This window comes from Passer domesticus, chromosome 9, assembly GCF_036417665.1.
Source record: "Passer domesticus isolate bPasDom1 chromosome 9, bPasDom1.hap1, whole genome shotgun sequence".
Lineage (NCBI taxonomy): Eukaryota > Metazoa > Chordata > Aves > Passeriformes > Passeridae > Passer > Passer domesticus.
The window spans coordinates 29,233,851-29,259,895 of NC_087482.1; the positions used below are offsets into that span (position 1 = coordinate 29,233,851).

Genomic DNA, 26,045 nt, shown 5'->3' on the forward strand with positions numbered 1-26,045 from the left:
TGTCTGTGGAGGTGTCTCCCTTTGCCTGGGCCCCTCAGCCCTCGGCCCTGTCCTGCTGCTGCTGCTGTCACGCCGACTCCTGGACCGGACACGTGGACTCTGGGCCCGACCTTGCTGCCGGGAGCGGCTGTGTCTGGGGGATGTCTGTGGAGGTGTCTCCCTTTGCCTGGGTCTCTTAGCCCTCGGCCCTCTCCTGCTGCTCCTGTCACAGCGACTCCTCGATCGGACGGGCTGATTTGGGTCCTGACCTTGCGGGCCAGAGCTGTTTCGCCTGCGGTCAGGCCCAGCACGTCTGGAATGGAGCCTGTCCTCAGGGTCCGGGGAGCTGCTGTATGTTGGCCTTGATCTGCTGGGGCTGCTGGTGTCCAGCGAGGAAGATGGCAGTGACTGCTGTGATGCTGGCTGTTGCTGGCTGTTTTGGCTGCTGGTCTCTGGAGATGGAGACGGAGGAGCCAGCCCCGATGGCACCGGCGTGCCGGAGCTGGGCCTGATGTCCTGGGATTCTGAGGAGCCATGAGCAGATTCCTGTCCTGACTGTCTGGCCAGGCTGGGGCCACTGAGCTCTGGCTCATCCCTGGAGGCTGTAAGGGCAAGCAGGAATGTCAAAGGCCCCCCAGGCCCAAGGCAGGCCAGGCCAGAGCAGTACCCCCATGCCTTCAGGAGCACACGGGCTCTGCCAAGGCCAGCCTGGGCACTGCCCCCAGCCCAGGGACACCGGGGGCTTTGACTCATACACGTTCCGAGACCAGCACAGCTGTCACAGTCCCATCTGTATATCTTGTTTCTCAGGCCAGAGCAGCGCCTGTGGGTGCCCTCAGCAGCACAGGAGGAGCACAGGAGCAGTTGCCAGGGCCTGGGGAGGCAAAGAGACTTATGGCACTGAGGACAAAGTGTCCCAGCACGTGGTTGTCTGGCCAAGCTCTTGCAAGTTCTTGCCTCTTTCAGCCCTTGCTGAGATATGGTTTCCCTTTCAGAGCCCCAGGTGCAGCTCCCCAACTTACCCCTCTTGTTCTGCCTCCTCCCTGCCTCCAGGGTAAAGGCATTCCCTGGCATTGCACATGCTGTGCCTCTCTCCGAGATCAGCAAAGGCATCGTTGTCCTCCCATGTTGGCTCTCTGATGCAGAAAGGAAAACCTGATGAGTTTCTGCTGCCCTCCCCTCATGGAGCTCCAGGGTGTCCCTGCTTTTCCTCCAGCGCTTTTCCAAGTTGTGCGTGAAGCTGAAGCCCAGAGTCATGGGACAGGGCAGGGCCAGGACTGCTGAGGCAGGGCCTGGAACAGCACAGCACGTGCACCCTCCTGTCTTTTGTGCCAGGCAGAAGGACACCAACCTGAAGGGGACTCTGATCCCCAAGATGAGCATTTCGGCAACGAAACCCACATCATCTCTGCACAGGGGGCAGTGGAGGCACGCAAAACCAGCGCGCATGGCCTGTCCCTGCAGGGCAAACACATGCAGTGTGAGCCAGGCCCGGGTGCTGCTGAGCACCTGCTGTGCCCCAGGACTGAGGGGAGGGATCCGACCTGGATGCAGTCCCTGTGGAACCAGGCTCTTTTGCACGTTGGGCACACCATGGTTTCAAAGGTCTTTCTATCCTCCACAGGCTCCATGCAGATGGGGCAATCGGTGCCCGGCTCTGGAGTCGCCTGCACCTCCTGCTCTGGACAGTGCTCGGGGCAGTAGGAGCTGGGGGAAAATAGATGAGCACAGTGAGAATTGCTGGATCCCTGGCCAGTGGTGGCCAGAAGCGGAGAGGAGGTACCTGTATGGAGGAATGTACTGATTGACACAGCCGACCTCCTTGGCACAGGGCAGGTGGAACCATCTCTCGCAGTCCTCCTGGCAGCACATGATGGTTGCCCCGCTCTGGCCACAGACGCAGCAGCGCTGGAAAGAGCCAAGCAGCCCCATCAGCAGCAGCCTCGGGGCCTCCCCTGGCAGCCCCGCGGCTCCGGGCAGGGCGCAGGATGCGGCCACTGCTGGGTCCCAGCCCACAGAGCCGCCTGGGGGAGGAGGGAGGAGGCTCCTGTGCCAGAGCCTCTGTGCCAGAGCTGCTGGGAGCCAGACTTTGTCCCAGAGCTGGCTGTTGGGCCAGCCTTCCTTTGGTGCAGCCTGGGCTAAGCTCTGGCAAACCTCGCCTGGCACAAATCTCCCTGCTCTTGTCAGGCTCTCACCTTCTGTGCCGCCCGCCACACTGCAATTTGGATATCTCGAGGCAGAAAGCCCATGAGTCCAACACGATGCTCCACTTGGCGAAAAAGCAGAGTGGCGAAAAACTGCAGCAAAAGGGAGGAGCTGATGAGGAGAGAGTGGCAGGAACTGCCCATTGCAATGGCGGAGGGAGCACCCGCAGCCACGCACCAGGCAAAAGACGTGGGCACAGAGCCCGCCCTTCTCCACTTTGTCACCGCAGGTGTCCGGGTCAGCCTCCACACAGCGACACAGCATGCATGCTGCAGGGGACAGAGCCAGTGGCAGCGGACATGAGCACCTCTGCAGCAGCATCGGCCCCGAGGGCTGCTCTGTCCCTGCCTGCCTGCCTGCCTGCCTGCCTGAGGGGCAGGGCTGGAGGCCTTGCAGAGCAGGGGCCATTGCGGGCACGGCTCTCCCAGGAGCTGCCCCCTGGCCCAGCTGGGCCCCACACGGGGAGGAGGGAGGCTCCCAGCCCCGGCATGGCTGAGCAGCTCCTGCCTCCCCCTGCCTCTGCTCTGGGCCCCACACTGCCTGCCACAAGAGCCCCTGGGCCAGGCTGTGCCAGGCCTGCTTTGCCCTCACCTGGCTGCCTGGCACCAGGGCCCTCCTGCTTCCTGTTGCCCATGGCAGCTGTCAGCTGTGAGTTGCTGACAAGGAATACCATGGTCTGCTCCAGGTGTTGTTCCTCTCTCTCTGCTGGAGAAAGCAGAGTGTGGGGGAGTTGACAGAACAGGCCCAGAGCCACGAGGGCACTACTCCCTGCTCAGCCCTGCGTGAGCCCTGCTCCTGTCCGCCTTCTCCTCCCGTCGGTCGCGTCCAGGAACAACCCAGTCTCCTCTGGATGTTCCTCCGCTGATTCTGGGAAAGGAGAGGCAGGTGAGCCTGCAGCACAGGCTCAGAGCCTCGAGGTGTGGGGCCCCTGTGGTTCCTGGGCAGCCACGTCCATGCCCTACCTTCTCCTGCCGTTGTCAGGTCGCACTGACACACAGCCTGAGTGCAGCCTTCCCTTTTGGGGCCGTGCTCACACAGGTCATAATGGCCACTCTGACATCAGCATCGTGCACCCATAATTGGGGCAGCCATGGCCTCAGGTCCCTGGCAACCACTTGTGGCGGCCCCCTTGGGAACCGAGGCTCTGAGATGGCTCCGAGCCTTTGGTCAGCAGGGAACCAGGGCAGGGACTCCTGCAGCAAGTGCAGGGTCAAATGCCAGGCCCTGGGGCAGCCATCGAGGGTGGGACTGTAGGCAGGAAGCTGCTGTTCAGGCACTGCCACTGCAGGACTCTGGCCCTGGCCATGGAAAATCTCTGCTCCTGCCCCTGGCAGTCGGTTGCCCAGAGAGCTGGTGCAGAGTCTCCTGCACTGCAGAGATTCAAACCCTCCTCTAGGTGATCCAACTTTTTCCTGCACCTGTCTGGAGAAGACTAAGATGAACATGATTTGATGCTGCTGCGGATCACCACTGGGAACAGGAGATATACCTGGAGACCACCACAGCTGCCTCCACACCTCACTTATCCTGTCATCCATCAATTAACAACTTTGACATTGCTTATAAATGGAAAAGTTAGCGTTAACCTCTTTAGAAGCGTCATCGTTTATACTGGCTCAGTGGAAACACAGAAAACTCCATGAGAATTTTCAGTGTACATCTGACAGGAGAGCTTGCAACAGTCCTCGACTCAGAAGTCAAATGCAGGAGGATGCTTTTCCCCCAGGAAAGGAACTCTCCCAGTTTGGTCCATGCTTTCCTCCTAGGAAAAATAGTTTTTAAAAATCAAGAAGAGAAGCACAAACAATTCTTGTCGATTTTTCTCATTCATGTCTCTGCAAACATGCTCCTGGAAATCCAGGTCCGTGACTTCTAGAACAATCAGCGGCATCCTGGGGAAACAGGGCAAGGGCTGGCAAGCAGGGACACCCTGCACCTGCCTGATGCTGGGGCAGCAGGAGTTCATGCACTTTCCTGTCTCCATGGGAGAGCCACCTTGGGTGGAAGGCGATGCCTTCACTGATCTAGGAGGGAGGCAGAGCCGGTGCAATGCCAGGGAATGCCTTTAGCCAGTGAAAGAGACGCTCCAAAGTTTCCCTCATTTTGCCTCACGACCGTCGCCAGAACAGAGACCGGGACCACTGAAGACCCTGACTGGAGGTCTGGCCTGGCTGAGGTGGATGCTTGCCAAGGGATTGTTTGCAGCTGGGTCTGCACTGCAGCCACGGTTTACTGCTTCCAGCAGGGCCTGCCAAGGAGCGACTCGCCCCTTATGCTTGCGCCTGCTTGGCAGCAATGGCCCATGAATTTCCCCACCTGTCGGCCAAATGAACTTTCAGGGGTAACTTTGGTGGTCCCCCATGGAAAACCTTTCATCTGTTTCACTATCACTGTGACAAAGGGAGATTGAAGCCCCCTCCCAAGGACTGAGACTGACACCCCTATAATCCTACATGTGGCGGGGGGGCTGGCCTGGTCAAAGCAAATGCTTGCCCAGGTGTGGTTGCTGGACCAAGAAAACAACGGCTCTCGCTCACTGTTGAGAACATGGACTGTCTGCACCCGTTCTCAGTACCTGTTCTCCCTCAACTATTTCCATAAACTTAGTCTTTATGGTATCTGTTTCTCCTCGGCAATTTCAAGACCTGTTTCTCCCCCTTGGCAAAGGACTATAATAGATCCCTGAGTTAACCAGGACTTTGAGATCCTTCCTGACTGGACAAGGAGAATTTCCCATTGACTGCACCACCAGGCTTTTGTCTCTACATTTGGTAGTTGTACACCCTTTCTCTCTCTCTCTCTCTTTATTTTTTATCTCTATTCTAATCCCTATATTGCATTTGCTGTGGTCATTCAATAAAAGGTGAATTTGTTTTGACCAATAGTGAAATCCCCTCCGTGTTGTTTTTGCACTCTGAGATCAGTTAATGAACCATAAGGAGCCCCCACTCGCTCCAGCGGATCCTGACACCCAGGAGGGAGGGAGGAGGCAGAGGAAGAAGCTTGACTTGGGAAGCTGCACCCGGGGCTCTGCAGGGAACCCGGCAAGAGCTCCAAGCAGAAAGAACCAGAAGAGCTTGGCCGGACAATCCCGTGCCGTGGACTTTGTGTCCTCCGTGCCAGGAACCCGTTGGCTTCTCCAAGCCCTGGGCACTGCTCTGGTGCAGCTCCTGCGAGTTACACACAGACACAGAGCTACCTGCTCTGTCTCAACCCTCTTCAGCACTGGACAGCAGGACACAGTAACATGTTGTCTTCAGTACACGATCTAATTATTAAAAGTCCTGCAGAGAAGCAGCTCACATTCAAAGCATACTGGCAAAAAACCCCAAACCCTGGTGCAAACCTTGAATTGACTCTAGAACCGTGTTCCTCCTCAGAAACACCGGCTAACGCTTTAGGCCAATGCTTTTTCCTGCTAGATCTTTGAAAGGATTTCAAAAGTTTTGTTGTTTGGCAACTTCTTCAAGCAACAAACAGGAAACATTTCTGATCTCTAAAAGAAGATTTATTGGTTTGTTTTCACTTTCCTTTTGGAATCCTTACACTTCACCTGGCATTCCAGAAAATCATGAAAATCCAACACAATAGTAGGGGAAGTTCCTGAATTCACTGTTTGTCACAAAGACTTCCTTTGCATACACACGAGGTGTTGCTTTGACTTGGACCCCTGGTGCGAGGACACGAGGCTTGACTCCATGTTGATCAGAAGGCTGTTTTATTATGATATATATTATACTAAATACTACATTACAGCTATACTAAAAGAACAGAGAGAAGAAGATCAGAAGGCTACAAAGACAAGAATAGAACAGGAATGAATAACAAAAATCCTGTGACTGCTCACAGCCTTGGCACAGGTGGCTGTGATTGGTCACTGATTGAAAACAATCCACATGGACCAATGGAAGATTCACCTGTGGCACTCCACAGCAGCAGACAGTTATTGTTTACATTTCTTTCCTGGGGCCCTCAGCTCCTCAGGACAGGAAAAATCCTAGCAGAGGCTTTTTCACTAAAAATCCTGGCAACAACGAGGAACTGGTCCTGTACCAGAAGGAGAGGTGGTGGTTTCCCTAACTGGACATCACAAGATGACGTTATACACTCCACTGTGCTGAAACACTTCTGTTGCCTGGTAATTACAAAGCCTCAAGCTCTTCTAGAGGCTTTCCCTGGTGCAACTTCATGAGCTCCCTCTCTGCTCAACTCTCGAGCCTGTCCAGCTCTCACGCAAGAGCAGCACAGCCTTGTGGAGCATCAGCCCCTGCTCCCGGTTCTGTCCCATCAGCAAACGTGCTGTGGGAGCTCTCCGTCCCTTCTGCCAGGTCACTGGGGAATAAGGCAAACAAGGCTGGCCCCAGCACGGCCCCCTGAGCTCACAGCTACCTGAGTTTGCAGCTCCACTGTGCACTTCTCTACCCCACTGTCCCTGAGCTACCTCAGGAGCGCCACAAGGGAGGCAGGGACAAAGGCTTGCTGAAGTCCCGGCTGACAAGGGCCACCGCTCTGCCCTCACAAACCCAGCCAGTCACTGCAGCAGCAGAGGCGGCTATCAGATTGGTCAAGCATGGTTTCCATTTCCTGTTATCCCACAGGCTTAGAGATGACATCCAAGAGGAGCTGTTCTCGTCACCTTTCTGAAAATGGAGCTGAGGCTGATGGGCCTGCAGTTTCCTGGCTGCGTCTTGGTGTCCTTTTGGAAGACTGCAGTGATGTCGGCTTTCCTCCACTGCTCGTGCCTGTCTCTGGGGGTATCACCTTCCCTGATCTGCTGGCAGAGCGCCCTGCGCCAGAGGCAGGAGCAGAGATTTCCCTTGGCCCCAAAAGGGAAGGCCGCGCTCAGGCCGTGTGTCAGTGCGACCTGACAACGGCAGGAGAAGGTAGGGCAGGGACGTGGCTGCCCAGGGACCACAGGGGCCCCGCATCTCGGGGCTCTGGGCCTGTGCTGCAGGCTCACCTGCCTCTCCTTTCCCAGAATCAGCGGAGGAATATTCAGAGGAGACTGCGGTGTTCCTCGACGTGACCGATGGGAGGATAAGGCAGACAGGAGCAGGGCTCACACAGGGCTGAGCAGGGAGTAGTGCCCTCGTGGCTCTGGGCCTGTTCTGCCAACTCCTCACACACTCTGCTTTCTCCCACAGACAGAGAGAGGACAAACACCTGGAGGAGACTGTTGTATTCCTGGCTGAAAAGTGCCATGTCTGACATGAAGCAGGAGGGCCCTGGTGCCAGGGAGCCAGGTGAGGGCAAAGCAGGCCTGGCACAGCCTTGCCCAGTGGCTCTTGTGGCAGGCAGTGTGGGGCCCAGAGCAGAGGCAGGGGGAGGCAGGAGCTGCTCAGCCATGCTGGGGCTGGGAGCCTCCCTCCTCCCCGTGTGAGGCCCAGCTGGGCCAGGGGGCAGCTCCTGGGACAGCCGTGCCCGCAATGGCCCCTGCTCTGCAAGGCCTCCAGCCCTGCCCCTCAGGCAGGCAGGCAGGCAGGCAGGCAGGGACAGAGCAGCCCTCGGGGCCGATGCTGCTGCAGGCTAAGAGCCCCGCAGAGGTGCTCATGCCCGCTGCCACTGGCTCTGTCCCCTGCAGCATGCATGCTGTGTCGCCTTGTGGAGGCTGAGCCCTGTGCTTCCCCAGGCCCTGGCAACTGCTCCTGTGCCGCTCCGGCCCTGCCCAGGGCACCCACGGGTGCTGCTCTGGCCTCACAGCTGCCAGAACCAGCTGGGGCTGTGTCAGCTTTGCTGCTCTGGGCACAGCTCTGGGGCAAAGCACCCGCCTGTCCCTGGGTTGGGGGCAGTGCCCAGGCTGGCCTTGGCAGAGCCCATCCGCCCCTGGAGGGCTGGGGGCACCGCTCTGCTCTGGCCCGGCCCGGGCCTGGGCCACTCTTGACATTCCTGCTTGCCCTTACAGCCACCAGGCCTGAACCTGAACTCAATGGCCCCAGCCTGGCCAGTCAGAACTGGAGCCTCCCTGATGTCCCCAGGCCTCGAGAGCCTCAGCCCCAGCTCCAAAACACTGCCTAACAGGGACTGTCAACACGTTCTCTTGTTAGACCATTGAAAGGATTTTGAAAGTCCCATTGCTTGGCAACTCCTTCAAGGAACAAACATGACCCGCTTCCAATCAGTAAAAGGTTTATTGGTTTGCTTGCACTTTCTATTTGGTATCCTTATGCTTCCTTCGGCGTTCCAGAATATAATGAAAATCTAACAAAGTCTTCGGAGAAGTTTCCTATTCCACTATTAAGAGAAGTCTCTAAATTCTCTCTATCTCTTAAATACATTCCTTACAGATAGTTAAGGTGCTGCTCCTGTAAAATACAGAGATGCCGTGCTTTACATTACTGGACAATACAACAGGGCGTTATACACAGCGGTAGACTACAAAGCTTTTGTTTCCTGGTCAATAAAAAGTTTCAAGCTCTTCTTGAGGTCCCAAATTAATTTGGCATGCACATTCATACCTGCATTCCCTCCCCATGCTCAGCTTTCGCCTAGAGCTACCAGGGAACAGACGTTCCATACTCACCTCTAGCAATAATCTAAGTCTCTCTTCCTAACCCTCTTTCTCTTCACTGAGCTCTAGTAATCTACAAAATAACTTTGGCTCCTGTGCACAAAACAAACAACCAATTAATAGGGTTAAACACTTCTGATTGTGCTGCTGCTTCTAACAATCATGAACAGGGCAGTAAGAAAGTCAGAAATCAATTCTCCTCATCCTTCCTGTTCTCCTGCCCCCCACCACACGTTGGCTCCAACAGAAATGCTCCCTGCTGCAGCCTGGTGTACTAAGAACAATGAAAGGCAGCAGCAGTTCTCCTCAACATGCTGCAATCTAAATTGCAGAGAAATAGCAGCCGTTCCCTTAGAAGCTCAGCACCAGGACCCTGCATCCTCCCCAGCACTGAGGCCTGCTGAGGACTGAGCTCTCCGTTTCAACACACCCTGTAAATCAGACAGGCGGGGAGATTGCAGGCCGGTAACTGCATGAACACAGCAGTACCTTGCCTCAGAGTTACCTAATCAGTCTCAAGAAAGGCACAGCCTTTGAGCCTGTCTTAAGACTATATATTCTACAAAATATAACAAGCAATTGTTCTGGAGGCCTGTGCAGGTTTTGGGGACTGTGTGTTTTCCCTTTTGTTGTTGTTTGCTTTGTTTCTAAACACCAAATTCACTGGATTCAGAAGAGAAAGCCCCAGATTCATGAGGACAAAGAACCACAGGCACATACAAGCCAAACTCAACATTCCTGATGGTAACACCCGAAAGAAAGGCAGGAAAAAGTTCAAGATGCTACACATACCTGAAGGGATCCAAACTGTCTAGGTAACCTGTCAAGTGACTAAGTTTTTGATAAGCTCTAAAAGTCCAGGTTCCTATTAGCCAAATATCTGAAAGAAAAGTAAGCCAGAAATCTGCTTGACCTCTATTTTACCAGGACGTGCTCATGGGATTCCACCACTATTTTGGCCACAAGTAAGGGTGGCAAATTTTGCTAGAAAACATTCATAACTAGTCCAGGAAAGGTTCAGAAGGGAAAGAAATCCAAAAGGGGATGAAGAAATTCCGTCCTACCTCTTAGGCGTTCATCATCGTCGGAGAAGCAAACTCTAGCACTTTCTGTGTGTGGTAAAGAAAGAAACCTAGACAAGTACAAAGGGATTTTAGCATCCTAAATTGTACTATCAAATTCCATGCGCATGACTTGAAACTGTAGTGCTTCAGAGAAATTGTATACATTGAAAAACTTTATTCCCTAGTACCCAAATAGAGCTTTTGATTTTACAAAAGCCACTTTGAAAGAGAAAACTGACTGTGTCTTTGGCTTTTGGCCAAACTCCATTTGGAGTTGGTCAAACCCAAATGACCCGGAAAATTTCTTGTGCTCTACTTCTCTTTTTCCACATTCAACTTCACAGCAAACGGCCTGCTGGGCGTTTTGACTCTGTGCAGCACAAATGGTTTTCCAAGATGGCTTTCAGGGGCGTGCAATGTCAGTTTCCCACTTGCTGAGTGCTGCTGTTAATATTGCCACAGCATCCAGCTACTACCGCCAAGGAGACAACAAAGAGCAATGGAACTTGCATTTCTCAGTCCTTTTCAATTTCTGACATCTGGGGCTCCTCTTCACCCTCAGAACTGCAGTCTTGGACACGTCGATCCTCTTGCCACGTGACTTGTACCGGTTTTGTTGTTCCAAGTACGTAAGGCTCTGCGATAACAGCAGCAATAGAGAAAAAAAGCCAAAACCAGATTATTCCTCTGCTGGGCAGGAAAGATTCCTCCTTTCAAGAGAAATACACTGGAAAAGACAGATTTCAGAAGGACAGAATCGTCTCCTGCCAGATTTTCTGAGCTGTATCTGTGCTTCAGGATTTTCCACTTAGTTCTAGGCATCCCTTATGTATTTTTCAACATTTATCATTGCATTCAGAAGACACTGAATACCTTCTGAATTCAGTACAAGTGTGGAGGGCTTCTTGCTTTGTGCTGTTGCATTGTGTTTTTTAGGATTTTGGGTAAGTTCACAACATTTCTTTCTCTCCTGCACGACTGGGAATTGATTTAATGTTGTTTCATCTTCATTTCATATGGCCTCATTTTATCTAAGATTAGGACACCCCAATATTCATGTGCCATTCAGTTTCCTTTTTCTAAAGGTCCAAGAATAGAATTCAGTAACAAACAGAATGCTCATGGACCTTGGGTTCAGTTCCAGGATTTTGTTTTTCCCTCTACATTAACACACATTTCCTTTAAAATCTTGTCAGGTTCTATGAAACTTGATATGACTGGTATGTTACCTTTTTCCCTCTTTGAGGAATTCAGGGCATGACAACAAGCTTTTCCACCATTTTGCAAAGTACCCAATGCCTTCTCAAAGCATGCCTTCCCGAATTCCTGAAACACAAGCATCAGGTACCTCTCATGAATCTGCCTCAGCCTCGGCAAGCTGAAATGAAGATCAAAATGCTGCTGCCTAATTCCTGACTTCTGCTGCTGAAAATCCCCTGGATCCTGACCTTCTTTACACCCTACTGCTCTGCAGTGCCTGCCAGAAGCTCTTCCTTAGCAATGGCACTGTTCGAAGGGTTCTGCTCTTACCTTCTTTGATGCCCAACTGCTCTGTGTCTCCAAAGAAGGAAAACTTGAAAGCACTCCACTCCTGAGCTGCGTCCTTCTCAGTCAAAGGTCCCAAATGGTCATCTGGGCCAGAGTCCTGTGCGTCCTCTTTGTCCCAGGGTATTTCCACACTCTTTACTGCTTTGTTCTTTGAAGGTCCAATCAAGTCTTTCAAATCAGCAGCAACATTGGAATTGTTTTCTTCAGACACTTGAGACAGTGTCTCACTCTCTTCTTTCTTCTTCCTTTTGGCTTTCCTGAAGGGAGATTGCTCAAGGATAGCAACACAGCACACGTCCTTTCCAAAGACAGCTTCCTCAGGAGCCACCTTGCTCTGAACGTCTCCCTAACCGGACCCAAGCCCATTAAGGAGTGGTTCACTTTCAAGGCTAAGCAGTGGGGAAACATCTGAGGCTGGAGTCTAAAGGCAGGAGCAAGAGTCCTTTTCCATTAGCCACATCCTTAAGGGACTTGTCACTGAATACAGGGTTACACAGAAATCAAGGTATTTAGCACAGACCTCTTTCCTGCCGGTAGAAATGTCAAGAGCTAACAGGGTTTTCTCACAGACCTGCAAATCTCAGGGGCCCTGTGCTGACCGTTCTCACCTTCACTTCCGGCAGCGAACCCATGGACTAGAAAGAAAAGATGGCGCTACGTGCTGCTGTTGGAGGTGCCACTTGAGGCCCGACGTCGCTGGCGGGAGCGGCTGCTCCTGCGGGACGTCCCCGACGGTGTCCCCCTGCGCCTTGGACTCTCAGCATGCGCTGCTGTCCTCCTGCTGCTGTCCTGGCCACTCCTGGACTGCACAGGTGGATCCGAGGCGCGGCGCTGCAGGCGGGACCGGCTGCGTCTGGGGGACGTCCCTGACCATGTCTCCCCCGGCCTGGGCCCCTCAGCCCTCAGCCCTGTCCTGCTGCTGCTGCTGTCACGCCGACTCCTGGACCGGACACGTTGACTCTGGGCCCAACCCTGCTGCCGGGAGCGGCGGTGTCTGGGAGATGTCCTTGGAGGTGTCTCCCTTTGCCTGGGTCTCTCAGCCCTCACTCCTGTCCTGCTGCTGCTGTCACGCCTGGACCGGACAGGTGGACTCTGGGCCCAACTCTGCTGCCGGGAGCGGCTGTGCCTGGGGGATGTCTGTGGAGGTGTCTCCCTTTGCCTGGGCCCCTCAGCCCTCGGCCCTGTCCTGCTGCTGCTGCTGTCACGCCGACTCCTGGACCGGACACGTGGACTCTGGGCCCGACCTTGCTGCCGGGAGCGGCTGTGTCTGGGGGATGTCTGTGGAGGTGTCTCCCTTTGCCTGGGTCTCTTAGCCCTCGGCCCTCTCCTGCTGCTCCTGTCACAGCGACTCCTCGATCGGACGGGCTGATTTGGGTCCTGACCTTGCGGGCCAGAGCTGTTTCGCCTGCGGTCAGGCCCAGCACGTCTGGAATGGAGCCTGTCCTCAGGGTCCGGGGAGCTGCTGTATGTTGGCCTTGATCTGCTGGGGCTGCTGGTGTCCAGCGAGGAAGATGGCAGTGACTGCTGTGATGCTGGCTGTTGCTGGCTGTTTTGGCTGCTGGTCTCTGGAGATGGAGACGGAGGAGCCAGCCCCGATGGCACCGGCGTGCCGGAGCTGGGCCTGATGTCCTGGGATTCTGAGGAGCCATGAGCAGATTCCTGTCCTGACTGTCTGGCCAGGCTGGGGCCACTGAGCTCTGGCTCATCCCTGGAGGCTGTAAGGGCAAGCAGGAATGTCAAAGGCCCCCCAGGCCCAAGGCAGGCCAGGCCAGAGCAGTACCCCCATGCCTTCAGGAGCACACGGGCTCTGCCAAGGCCAGCCTGGGCACTGCCCCCAGCCCAGGGACACCGGGGGCTTTGACTCATACACGTTCCGAGACCAGCACAGCTGTCACAGTCCCATCTGTATATCTTGTTTCTCAGGCCAGAGCAGCGCCTGTGGGTGCCCTCAGCAGCACAGGAGGAGCACAGGAGCAGTTGCCAGGGCCTGGGGAGGCAAAGAGACTTATGGCACTGAGGACAAAGTGTCCCAGCACGTGGTTGTCTGGCCAAGCTCTTGCAAGTTCTTGCCTCTTTCAGCCCTTGCTGAGATATGGTTTCCCTTTCAGAGCCCCAGGTGCAGCTCCCCAACTTACCCCTCTTGTTCTGCCTCCTCCCTGCCTCCAGGGTAAAGGCATTCCCTGGCATTGCACATGCTGTGCCTCTCTCCGAGATCAGCAAAGGCATCGTTGTCCTCCCATGTTGGCTCTCTGAGGCAGAAAGGAAAACCTGATGAGTTTCTGCTGCCCTCCCCTCATGGAGCTCCAGGGTGTCCCTGCTTTTCCTCCAGCGCTTTTCCAAGTTGTGCGTGAAGCTGAAGCCCAGAGTCATGGGACAGGGCAGGGCCAGGACTGCTGAGGCAAGGCCTGGAACAGCACAGCACGTGCAGCCTCCTGTCTTGTGAGCCAGGCAGAAGGACACCAACCTGAAGGGGACTCTGATCCCCAAGATGAGCATTTCGGCAACGAAACCCACATCATCTCTGCACAGGGGGCAGTGGAGGCACGCAAAACCAGCGCGCATGGCCTGTCCCTGCAGGGCAAACACATGCAGTGTGAGCCAGGCCCGGGTGCTGCTGAGCACCTGCTGTGCCCCAGGACTGAGGGGAGGGATCCGACCTGGATGCAGTCCCTGTGGAACCAGGCTCTTTTGCACGTTGGGCACACCATGGTTTCAAAGGTCTTTCTATCCTCCACAGGCTCCATGCAGATGGGGCAATCGGTGCCCGGCTCTGGAGTCGCCTGCACCTCCTGCTCTGGACAGTGCTCGGGGCAGTAGGAGCTGGGGGAAAATAGATGAGCACAGTGAGAATTGCTGGATCCCTGGCCAGTGGTGGCCAGAAGCGGAGAGGAGGTACCTGTATGGAGGAATGTACTGATTGACACAGCCGACCTCCTTGGCACAGGGCAGGTGGAACCATCTCTCACAGTCCTCCTGGCAGCACATGATGGTTGCCCCGCTCTGGCCACAGACGCAGCAGCGCTGGAAAGAGCCAAGCAGCCCCATCAGCAGCAGCCTCGGGGCCTCCCCTGGCAGCCCCGCGGCTCCGGGCAGGGCGCAGGATGCGGCCACTGCTGGGTCCCAGCCCACAGAGCCGCCTGGGGGAGGAGGGAGGAGGCTCCTGTGCCAGAGCCTCTGTGCCAGAGCTGCTGGGAGCCAGACTTTGTCCCCGATCCAGCTGTTGGGCCAGCCTTCCTTTGGTGCAGCCTGGGCTAAGCTCTGGCAAACCTCGCCTGGCACAAATCTCCCTGCTCTTGTCAGGCTCTCACCTTCTGTGCCGCCCGCCACACTGCAATTTGGATATCTCGAGGCAGAAAGCCCATGAGTCCAACACGATGCTCCACTTGGCGAAAAAGCAGAGTGGCGAAAAACTGCAGCAAAAGGGAGGAGCTGATGAGGAGAGAGTGGCAGGAACTGCCCATTGCAATGGCGGAGGGAGCACCCGCAGCCACGCACCAGGCAAAAGACGTGGGCACAGAGCCCGCCCTTCTCCACTTTGTCACCGCAGGTGTCCGGGTCAGCCTCCACACGGCGACACAGCATGCATGCTGCAGGGGACAGAGCCAGTGGCAGCGGGCATGAGCACCTCTGCAGCAGCATCGGCCCCGAGGGCTGCTCTGTCCCTGCCTGCCTGCCTGCCTGCCTGAGGGGCAGGGCTGGAGGCCTTGCAGAGCAGGGGCCATTGCGGGCACGGCTGTCCCAGGAGCTGCCCCCTGGCCCAGCTGGGCCTCACACGGGGAGGAGGGAGGCTCCCAGCCCCGGCATGGCTGAGCAGCTCCTGCCTCCCCCTGCCTCTGCTCTGGGCCCCACACTGCCTGCCACAAGAGCCCCTGGGCCAGGCTGTGCCAGGCCTGCTTTGCCCTCACCTGGCTGCCTGGCACCAGGGCCCTCCTGCTTCCTGTTGCCCATGGCAGCTGTCAGCTGTGAGTTGCTGACAAGGAATACCATGGTCTGCTCCAGGTGTTGTTCCTCTCTCTCTGCTGGAGAAAGCAGAGTGTGGGGGAGTTGACAGAACAGGCCCAGAGCCACGAGGGCACTACTCCCTGCTCAGCCCTGCGTGAGCCCTGCTCCTGTCCGCCTTCTCCTCCCGTCGGTCGCGTCCAGGAACAACCCAGTCTCCTCTGGATGTTCCTCCGCTGATTCTGGGAAAGGAGAGGCAGGTGAGCCTGCAGCACAGGCTCAGAGCCTCGAGGTGTGGGGCCCCTGTGGTTCCTGGGCAGCCACGTCCATGCCCTACCTTCTCCTGCCGTTGTCAGGTCGCACTGACACACAGCCTGAGTGCAGCCTTCCCTTTTGGGGCCATGCTCACACAGGTCATAATGGCCACTCTGACATCAGCATCGTGCACCCATAATTGGGGCAGCCATGGCCTCAGGTCCCTGGCAACCACTTGTGGCGGCCCCCTTGGGAACCGAGGCTCTGAGATGGCTCCGAGCCTTTGGTCAGCAGGGAACCAGGGCAGGGACTCCTGCAGCAAGTGCAGGGTCAAATGCCAGGCCCTGGGGCAGCCATCGAGGGTGGGACTGTAGGCAGGAAGCTGCTGTTCAGGCACTGCCACTGCAGGACTCTGGCCCTGGCCATGGAAAATCTCTGCTCCTGCCCCTGGCAGTCGGTTGCCCAGAGAGCTGGTGCAGAGTCTCCTGCACTGCAGAGATTCAAACCCTCCTCTAGGTGATCCAACTTTTTCCTGCACCTGTCTGGAGAAGACTAAGATGAACATGATTTGATGCTGCTGCGGATCACCACTGGGAACAGGAGATATACCTGGAGACCACCACAGCTGCCTCCACACCTCACTTATCCTGTCATCCATCAATTAACAACTTTGACATTGCTTATAAATGGAAAAGTTAGCGTTAACCTCTTTAGAAGCGTCATCGTTTATACTGGCTCAGTGGAAACACAGAAAACTCCATGAGAATTTTCAGTGTACATCTGACAGGAGAGCTTGCAACAGTCCTCGACTCAGAAGTCAAATGCAGGAGGATGCTTTTCCCCCAGGAAAGGAACTCTCCCAGTTTGGTCCATGCTTTCCTCCTAGGAAAAATAGTTTTTAAAAATCAAGAAGAGAAGCACAAACAATTCTTGTCGATTTTTCTCATTCATGTCTCTGCAAACATGCTCCTGGAAATCCAGGTCCGTGACTTCTAGAACAATCAGCGGCATCCTGGGGAAACAGGGCAAGGGCTGGCAAGCAGGGACACCCTGCACCTGCCTGATGCTGGGGCAGCAGGAGTTCATGCACTTTCCTGTCTCCATGGGAGAGCCACCTTGGGTGGAAGGCGATGCCTTCACTGATCTAGGAGGGAGGCAGAGCCGGTGCAATGCCAGGGAATGCCTTTAGCCAGTGAAAGAGACGCTCCAAAGTTTCCCTCATTTTGCCTCACGACCGTCGCCAGAACAGAGACCGGGACCACTGAAGACCCTGACTGGAGGTCTGGCCTGGCTGAGGTGGATGCTTGCCAAGGGATTGTTTGCAGCTGGGTCTGCACTGCAGCCACGGTTTACTGCTTCCAGCAGGGCCTGCCAAGGAGCGACTCGCCCCCTATGCTTGCGCCTGCTTGGCAGCAATGGCCCATGAATTTCCCCACCTGTCGGCCAAATGAACTTTCAGGGGTAACTTTGGTGGTCCCCCATGGAAAACCTTTCATCTGTTTCACTATCACTGTGACAAAGGGAGATTGAAGCCCCCTCCCAAGGACTGAGACTGACACCCCTATAATCCTACATGTGGCGGGGGGGCTGGCCTGGTCAAAGCAAATGCTTGCCCAGGTGTGGTTGCTGGACCAAGAAAACAACGGCTCTCGCTCACTGTTGAGAACATGGACTGTCTGCACCCGTTCTCAGTACCTGTTCTCCCTCAACTATTTCCATAAACTTAGTCTTTATGGTATCTGTTTCTCCTCGGCAATTTCAAGACCTGTTTCTCCCCCTTGGCAAAGGACTATAATAGATCCCTGAGTTAACCAGGACTTTGAGATCCTTCCTGACTGGACAAGGAGAATTTCCCATTGACTGCACCACCAGGCTTTTGTCTCTACATTTGGTAGTTGTACACCCTTTCTCTCTCTCTCTCTCTTTATTTTTTATCTCTATTCTAATCCCTATATTGCATTTGCTGTGGTCATTCAATAAAAGGTGAATTTGTTTTGACCAATAGTGAAATCCCCTCCGTGTTGTTTTTGCACTCTGAGATCAGTTAATGAACCATAAGGAGCCCCCACTCGCTCCAGCGGATCCTGACACCCAGGAGGGAGGGAGGAGGCAGAGGAAGAAGCTTGACTTGGGAAGCTGCACCCGGGGCTCTGCAGGGAACCCGGCAAGAGCTCCAAGCAGAAAGAACCAGAAGAGCTTGGCCGGACAATCCCGTGCCGTGGACTTTGTGTCCTCCGTGCCAGGAACCCGTTGGCTTCTCCAAGCCCTGGGCACTGCTCTGGTGCAGCTCCTGCGAGTTACACACAGACACAGAGCTACCTGCTCTGTCTCAACCCTCTTCAGCACTGGACAGCAGGACACAGTAACATGTTGTCTTCAGTACACGATCTAATTATTAAAAGTCCTGCAGAGAAGCAGCTCACATTCAAAGCATACTGGCAAAAAACCCCAAACCCTGGTGCAAACCTTGAATTGACTCTAGAACCGTGTTCCTCCTCAGAAACACCGGCTAACGCTTTAGGCCAATGCTTTTTCCTGCTAGATCTTTGAAAGGATTTCAAAAGTTTTGTTGTTTGGCAACTTCTTCAAGCAACAAACAGGAAACATTTCTGATCTCTAAAAGAAGATTTATTGGTTTGTTTTCACTTTCCTTTTGGAATCCTTACACTTCACCTGGCATTCCAGAAAATCATGAAAATCCAACACAATAGTAGGGGAAGTTCCTGAATTCACTGTTTGTCACAAAGACTTCCTTTGCATACACACGAGGTGTTGCTTTGACTTGGACCCCTGGTGCGAGGACACGAGGCTTGACTCCATGTTGATCAGAAGGCTGTTTTATTATGATATATATTATACTAAATACTACATTACAGCTATACTAAAAGAACAGAGAGAAGAAGATCAGAAGGCTACAAAGACAAGAATAGAACAGGAATGAATAACAAAAATCCTGTGACTGCTCACAGCCTTGGCACAGGTGGCTGTGATTGGTCACTGATTGAAAACAATCCACATGGACCAATGGAAGATTCACCTGTGGCACTCCACAGCAGCAGACAGTTATTGTTTACATTTCTTTCCTGGGGCCCTCAGCTCCTCAGGACAGGAAAAATCCTAGCAGAGGCTTTTTCACTAAAAATCCTGGCAACAACGAGGAACTGGTCCTGTACCAGAAGGAGAGGTGGTGGTTTCCCTAACTGGACATCACAAGATGACGTTATACACTCCACTGTGCTGAAACACTTCTGTTGCCTGGTAATTACAAAGCCTCAAGCTCTTCTAGAGGCTTTCCCTGGTGCAACTTCATGAGCTCCCTCTCTGCTCAACTCTCGAGCCTGTCCAGCTCTCACGCAAGAGCAGCACAGCCTTGTGGAGCATCAGCCCCTGCTCCCGGTTCTGTCCCATCAGCAAACGTGCTGTGGGAGCTCTCCGTCCCTTCTGCCAGGTCACTGGGGAATAAGGCAAACAAGGCTGGCCCCAGCACGGCCCCCTGAGCTCACAGCTACCTGAGTTTGCAGCTCCACTGTGCACTTCTCTACCCCACTGTCCCTGAGCTACCTCAGGAGCGCCACAAGGGAGGCAGGGACAAAGGCTTGCTGAAGTCCCGGCTGACAAGGGCCACCGCTCTGCCCTCACAAACCCAGCCAGTCACTGCAGCAGCAGAGGCGGCTATCAGATTGGTCAAGCATGGTTTCCATTTCCTGTTATCCCACAGGCTTAGAGATGACATCCAAGAGGAGCTGTTCTCGTCACCTTTCTGAAAATGGAGCTGAGGCTGATGGGCCTGCAGTTTCCTGGCTGCGTCTTGGTGTCCTTTTGGAAGACTGCAGTGATGTCGGCTTTCCTCCACTGCTCGTGCCTGTCTCTGGGGGTATCACCTTCCCTGATCTGCTGGCAGAGCGCCCTGCGCCAGAGGCAGGAGCAGAGATTTCCCTTGGCCCCAAAAGGGAAGGCCGCGCTCAGGCCGTGTGTCAGTGCGACCTGACAACGGCAGGAGAAGGTAGGGCAGGGACGTGGCTGCCCAGGGACCACAGGGGCCCCGCATCTCGGGGCTCTGGGCCTGTGCTGCAGGCTCACCTGCCTCTCCTTTCCCAGAATCAGCGGAGGAATATTCAGAGGAGACTGCGGTGTTCCTCGACGTGACCGATGGGAGGATAAGGCAGACAGGAGCAGGGCTCACACAGGGCTGAGCAGGGAGTAGTGCCCTCGTGGCTCTGGGCCTGTTCTGCCAACTCCTCACACACTCTGCTTTCTCCCACAGACAGAGAGAGGACAAACACCTGGAGGAGACTGTTGTATTCCTGGCTGAAAAGTGCCATGTCTGACATGAAGCAGGAGGGCCCTGGTGCCAGGGAGCCAGGTGAGGGCAAAGCAGGCCTGGCACAGCCTTGCCCAGTGGCTCTTGTGGCAGGCAGTGTGGGGCCCAGAGCAGAGGCAGGGGGAGGCAGGAGCTGCTCAGCCATGCTGGGGCTGGGAGCCTCCCTCCTCCCCGTGTGAGGCCCAGCTGGGCCAGGGGGCAGCTCCTGGGACAGCCGTGCCCGCAATGGCCCCTGCTCTGCAAGGCCTCCAGCCCTGCCCCTCAGGCAGGCAGGCAGGCAGGCAGGCAGGGACAGAGCAGCCCTCGGGGCCGATGCTGCTGCAGGCTAAGAGCCCCGCAGAGGTGCTCATGCCCGCTGCCACTGGCTCTGTCCCCTGCAGCATGCATGCTGTGTCGCCTTGTGGAGGCTGAGCCCTGTGCTTCCCCAGGCCCTGGCAACTGCTCCTGTGCCGCTCCGGCCCTGCCCAGGGCACCCACGGGTGCTGCTCTGGCCTCACAGCTGCCAGAACCAGCTGGGGCTGTGTCAGCTTTGCTGCTCTGGGCACAGCTCTGGGGCAAAGCACCCGCCTGTCCCTGGGTTGGGGGCAGTGCCCAGGCTGGCCTTGGCAGAGCCCATCCGCCCCTGGAGGGCTGGGGGCACCGCTCTGCTCTGGCCCGGCCCGGGCCTGGGCCACTCTTGACATTCCTGCTTGCCCTTACAGCCACCAGGCCTGAACCTGAACTCAATGGCCCCAGCCTGGCCAGTCAGAACTGGAGCCTCCCTGATGTCCCCAGGCCTCGAGAGCCTCAGCCCCAGCTCCAAAACACTGCCTAACAGGGACTGTCAACACGTTCTCTTGTTAGACCATTGAAAGGATTTTGAAAGTCCCATTGCTTGGCAACTCCTTCAAGGAACAAACATGACCCGCTTCCAATCAGTAAAAGGTTTATTGGTTTGCTTGCACTTTCTATTTGGTATCCTTATGCTTCCTTCGGCGTTCCAGAATATAATGAAAATCTAACAAAGTCTTCGGAGAAGTTTCCTATTCCACTATTAAGAGAAGTCTCTAAATTCTCTCTATCTCTTAAATACATTCCTTACAGATAGTTAAGGTGCTGCTCCTGTAAAATACAGAGATGCCGTGCTTTACATTACTGGACAATACAACAGGGCGTTATACACAGCGGTAGACTACAAAGCTTTTGTTTCCTGGTCAATAAAAAGTTTCAAGCTCTTCTTGAGGTCCCAAATTAATTTGGCATGCACATTCATACCTGCATTCCCTCCCCATGCTCAGCTTTCGCCTAGAGCTACCAGGGAACAGACGTTCCATACTCACCTCTAGCAATAATCTAAGTCTGTCTTCCTAACCCTCTTTCTCTTCACTGAGCTCTAGTAATCTACAAAATAACTTTGGCTCCTGTGCACAAAACAAACAACCAATTAATAGGGTTAAACACTTCTGATTGTGCTGCTGCTTCTAACAATCATGAACAGGGCAGTAAGAAAGTCAGAAATCAATTCTCCTCATCCTTCCTGTTCTCCTGCCCCCCACCACACGTTGGCTCCAACAGAAATGCTCCCTGCTGCAGCCTGGTGTACTAAGAACAATGAAAGGCAGCAGCAGTTCTCCTCAACATGCTGCAATCTAAATTGCAGAGAAATAGCAGCCGTTCCCTTAGAAGCTCAGCACCAGGACCCTGCATCCTCCCCAGCACTGAGGCCTGCTGAGGACTGAGCTCTCCGTTTCAACACACCCTGTAAATCAGACAGGCGGGGAGATTGCAGGCCGGTAACTGCATGAACACAGCAGTACCTTGCCTCAGAGTTACCTAATCAGTCTCAAGAAAGGCACAGCCTTTGAGCCTGTCTTAAGACTATATATTCTACAAAATATAACAAGCAATTGTTCTGGAGGCCTGTGCAGGTTTTGGGGACTGTGTGTTTTCCCTTTTGTTGTTGTTTGCTTTGTTTCTAAACACCAAATTCACTGGATTCAGAAGAGAAAGCCCCAGATTCATGAGGACAAAGAACCACAGGCACATACAAGCCAAACTCAACATTCCTGATGGTAACACCCGAAAGAAAGGCAGGAAAAAGTTCAAGATGCTACACATACCTGAAGGGATCCAAACTGTCTAGGTAACCTGTCAAGTGACTAAGTTTTTGATAAGCTCTAAAAGTCCAGGTTCCTATTAGCCAAATATCTGAAAGAAAAGTAAGCCAGAAATCTGCTTGACCTCTATTTTACCAGGACGTGCTCATGGGATTCCACCACTATTTTGGCCACAAGTAAGGGTGGCAAATTTTGCTAGAAAACATTCATAACTAGTCCAGGAAAGGTTCAGAAGGGAAAGAAATCCAAAAGGGGATGAAGAAATTCCGTCCTACCTCTTAGGCGTTCATCATCGTCGGAGAAGCAAACTCTAGCACTTTCTGTGTGTGGTAAAGAAAGAAACCTAGACAAGTACAAAGGGATTTTAGCATCCTAAATTGTACTATCAAATTCCATGCGCATGACTTGAAACTGTAGTGCTTCAGAGAAATTGTATACATTGAAAAACTTTATTCCCTAGTACCCAAATAGAGCTTTTGATTTTACAAAAGCCACTTTGAAAGAGAAAACTGACTGTGTCTTTGGCTTTTGGCCAAACTCCATTTGGAGTTGGTCAAACCCAAATGACCCGGAAAATTTCTTGTGCTCTACTTCTCTTTTTCCACATTCAACTTCACAGCAAACGGCCTGCTGGGCGTTTTGACTCTGTGCAGCACAAATGGTTTTCCAAGATGGCTTTCAGGGGCGTGCAATGTCAGTTTCCCACTTGCTGAGTGCTGCTGTTAATATTGACACAGCATCCAGCTACTACCGCCAAGGAGACAACAAAGAGCAATGGAACTTGCATTTCTCAGTCCTTTTCAATTTCTGACATCTGGGGCTCCTCTTCACCCTCAGAACTGCAGTCTTGGACACGTCGATCCTCTTGCCACGTGACTTGTACCGGTTTTGTTGTTCCAAGTACGTAAGGCTCTGCGATAACAGCAGCAATAGAGAAAAAAAGCCAAAACCAGATTATTCCTCTGCTGGGCAGGAAAGATTCCTCCTTTCAAGAGAAATACACTGGAAAAGACAGATTTCAGAAGGACAGAATCGTCTCCTGCCAGATTTTCTGAGCTGTATCTGTGCTTCAGGATTTTCCACTTAGTTCTAGGCATCCCTTATGTATTTTTCAACATTTATCATTGCATTCAGAAGACACTGAATACCTTCTGAATTCAGTACAAGTGTGGAGGGCTTCTTGCTTTGTGCTGTTGCATTGTGTTTTTTAGGATTTTGGGTAAGTTCACAACATTTCTTTCTCTCCTGCACGACTGGGAATTGATTTAATGTTGTTTCATCTTCATTTCATATGGCCTCATTTTATCTAAGATTAGGACACCCCAATATTCATGTGCCATTCAGTTTCCTTTTTCTAAAGGTCCAAGAATAGAATTCAGTAACAAACAGAATGCTCGTGGACCTTGGGTTCAGTTCCAGGATTTTGTTTTTCCCTCTACATTAACACACATTTCCTTTAAAATCTTGTCAGGTTCTATGAAACTTGATATGACTGGTATGTTACCTTTTTCCCTCTTTGAGGAATTCAGGGCATGACAACAAGCTTTTCCACCATTTTGCAAAGTACCCAATGCCTTCTCAAAGCATGCCTTCCCGAATTCCTGAAACACAAGCATCAGGTACCTCTCATGAATCTGCCTCAGCCTTGGCAAGCTGAAATGAAGATCAAAATGCTGCTGCCTAATTCCTGACTTCTGCTGCTGAAAATCCCCTGGATCCTGACCTTCTTTACACCCTACTGCTCTGCAGTGCCTGCCAGAAGCTCTTCCTTAGCAATGGCACTGTTCGAAGGGTTCTGCTCTTACCTTCTTTGATGCCCAACTGCTCTGTGTCTCCAAAGAAGGAAAACTTGAAAGCACTCCACTCCTGAGCTGCGTCCTTCTCAGTCAAAGGTCCCAAATGGTCATCTGGGCCAGAGTCCTGTGCGTCCTCTTTGTCCCAGGGTATTTCCACACTCTTTACTGCTTTGTTCTTTGAAGGTCCAATCAAGTCTTTCAAATCAGCAGCAACATTGGAATTGTTTTCTTCAGACACTTGAGACAGTGTCTCACTCTCTTCTTTCTTCTTCCTTTTGGCTTTCCTGAAGGGAGATTGCTCAAGGATAGCAACACAGCACACGTCCTTTCCAAAGACAGCTTCCTCAGGAGCCACCTTGCTCTGAACGTCTCCCTAACCGGACCCAAGCCCATTAAGGAGTGGTTCACTTTCAAGGCTAAGCAGTGGGGAAACATCTGAGGCTGGAGTCTAAAGGCAGGAGCAAGAGTCCTTTTCCATTAGCCACATCCTTAAGGGACTTGTCACTGAATACAGGGTTACACAGAAATCAAGGTATTTAGCACAGACCTCTTTCCTGCCGGTAGAAATGTCAAGAGCTAACAGGGTTTTCTCACAGACCTGCAAATCTCAGGGGCCCTGTGCTGACCGTTCTCACCTTCACTTCCGGCAGCGAACCCATGGACTAGAAAGAAAAGATGGCGCTACGTGCTGCTGTTGGAGGTGCCACTTGAGGCCTGACGTCGCTGGCGGGAGCGGCTGCTCCTGCGGGACGTCCCCGACGGTGTCCCCCTGCGCCTTGGACTCTCAGCATGCGCTGCTGTCCTCCTGCTGCTGTCCTGGCCACTCCTGGACTGCACAGGTGGATCCGAGGCGCGGCGCTGCAGGCGGGACCGGCTGCGTCTGGGGGACGTCCCTGACCATGTCTCCCCCGGCCTGGGCCCCTCAGCCCTCAGCCCTGTCCTGCTGCTGCTGCTGTCACGCCGACTCCTGGACCGGACACGTTGACTCTGGGCCCAACCCTGCTGCCGGGAGCGGCGGTGTCTGGGAGATGTCCTTGGAGGTGTCTCCCTTTGCCTGGGTCTCTCAGCCCTCACTCCTGTCCTGCTGCTGCTGTCACGCCTGGACCGGACAGGTGGACTCTGGGCCCAACTCTGCTGCTGGGAGCGGCTGTGCCTGGGGGATGTCTGTGGAGGTGTCTCCCTTTGCCTGGGCCCCTCAGCCCTCGGCCCTGTCCTGCTGCTGCTGCTGTCACGCCGACTCCTGGACCGGACACGTGGACTCTGGGCCCGACCTTGCTGCCGGGAGCGGCTGTGTCTGGGGGATGTCTGTGGAGGTGTCTCCCTTTGCCTGGGTCTCTTAGCCCTCGGCCCTCTCCTGCTGCTCCTGTCACAGCGACTCCTCGATCGGACGGGCTGATTTGGGTCCTGACCTTGCAGGCCAGAGCTGTTTCGCCTGCGGTCAGGCCCAGCACGTCTGGAATGGAGCCTGTCCTCAGGGTCCGGGGAGCTGCTGTATGTTGGCCTTGATCTGCTGGGGCTGCTGGTGTCCAGCGAGGAAGATGGCAGTGACTGCTGTGATGCTGGCTGTTGCTGGCTGTTTTGGCTGCTGGTCTCTGGAGATGGAGACGGAGGAGCCAGCCCCGATGGCACCGGCGTGCCGGAGCTGGGCCTGATGTCCTGGGATTCTGAGGAGCCATGAGCAGATTCCTGTCCTGACTGTCTGGCCAGGCTGGGGCCACTGAGCTCTGGCTCATCCCTGGAGGCTGTAAGGGCAAGCAGGAATGTCAAAGGCCCCCCAGGCCCAAGGCAGGCCAGGCCAGAGCAGTACCCCCATGCCTTCAGGAGCACACGGGCTCTGCCAAGGCCAGCCTGGGCACTGCCCCCAGCCCAGGGACACCGGGGGCTTTGACTCATACACGTTCCGAGACCAGCACAGCTGTCACAGTCCCATCTGTATATCTTGTTTCTCAGGCCAGAGCAGTGCCTGTGGGTGCCCTCAGCAGCACAGGAGGAGCACAGGAGCAGTTGCCAGGGCCTGGGGAGGCAAAGAGACTTATGGCACTGAGGACAAAGTGTCCCAGCACGTGGTTGTCTGGCCAAGCTCTTGCAAGTTCTTGCCTCTTTCAGCCCTTGCTGAGATATGGTTTCCCTTTCAGAGCCCCAGGTGCAGCTCCCCAACTTACCCCTCTTGTTCTGCCTCCTCCCTGCCTCCAGGGTAAAGGCATTCCCTGGCATTGCACATGCTGTGCCTCTCTCCGAGATCAGCAAAGGCATCGTTGTCCTCCCATGTTGGCTCTCTGAGGCAGAAAGGAAAACCTGATGAGTTTCTGCTGCCCTCCCCTCATGGAGCTCCAG

At 54.2% G+C, this 26,045-nt stretch overlaps 2 protein-coding genes and 3 long non-coding RNA genes across 6 annotated transcripts; all 5 read right to left on the reverse strand.

Moving 5' to 3' along the window:
- Nucleotides 1-67: 67 nt before the first annotated feature.
- Nucleotides 68-2,448, reverse strand: LOC135308371 (PHD finger protein 7-like). Its single transcript, XM_064433312.1, is given in 10 exon segments — nt 68-114; nt 249-581; nt 735-853; nt 1,002-1,115; nt 1,331-1,474; nt 1,476-1,517; nt 1,519-1,686; nt 1,763-1,887; nt 2,175-2,276; nt 2,362-2,448. Coding segments are annotated over 10 exon segments (1,281 nt in total).
- Nucleotides 2,449-8,293: 5,845 nt separating this feature from the next.
- Nucleotides 8,294-12,007, reverse strand: LOC135307790 (uncharacterized). Of its 2 annotated transcripts, XR_010368446.1 has the most exons (4): nt 11,287-12,007; nt 10,986-11,082; nt 10,267-10,393; nt 8,294-9,824 (listed from the first exon to the last, which is right to left on the reverse strand). It is a non-coding gene; the product is annotated as an uncharacterized LOC135307790 (long non-coding RNA). The 2 variants fall into 2 exon arrangements; XR_010368445.1 differs by having other exon boundaries at nt 8,294-10,393; nt 11,287-12,006.
- A 340-nt stretch (nt 12,008-12,347) lies between these two features.
- On the reverse strand, nt 12,348-14,666 carry LOC135308373 (PHD finger protein 7-like). The gene is given in 9 exon segments (XM_064433313.1): nt 12,348-12,376; nt 12,549-13,019; nt 13,173-13,291; nt 13,440-13,553; nt 13,769-13,903; nt 13,905-13,934; nt 13,936-14,124; nt 14,201-14,325; nt 14,613-14,666. Coding segments are annotated over 9 exon segments (1,266 nt in total).
- Nucleotides 14,667-14,827: 161 nt separating this feature from the next.
- LOC135307351 (uncharacterized) lies at nt 14,828-15,597 on the reverse strand. The gene is made up of 3 exons (XR_010368055.1): nt 15,581-15,597; nt 15,210-15,485; nt 14,828-14,891 (listed from the first exon to the last, which is right to left on the reverse strand). It is a non-coding gene; the product is annotated as an uncharacterized LOC135307351 (long non-coding RNA).
- Nucleotides 15,598-20,727: 5,130 nt separating this feature from the next.
- Nucleotides 20,728-24,763, reverse strand: LOC135307791 (uncharacterized). The gene is made up of 4 exons (XR_010368447.1): nt 23,721-24,763; nt 23,420-23,516; nt 22,701-22,827; nt 20,728-22,258 (listed from the first exon to the last, which is right to left on the reverse strand). It is a non-coding gene; the product is annotated as an uncharacterized LOC135307791 (long non-coding RNA).
- Between the last annotated feature and the right edge of the window lie 1,282 nt (nt 24,764-26,045).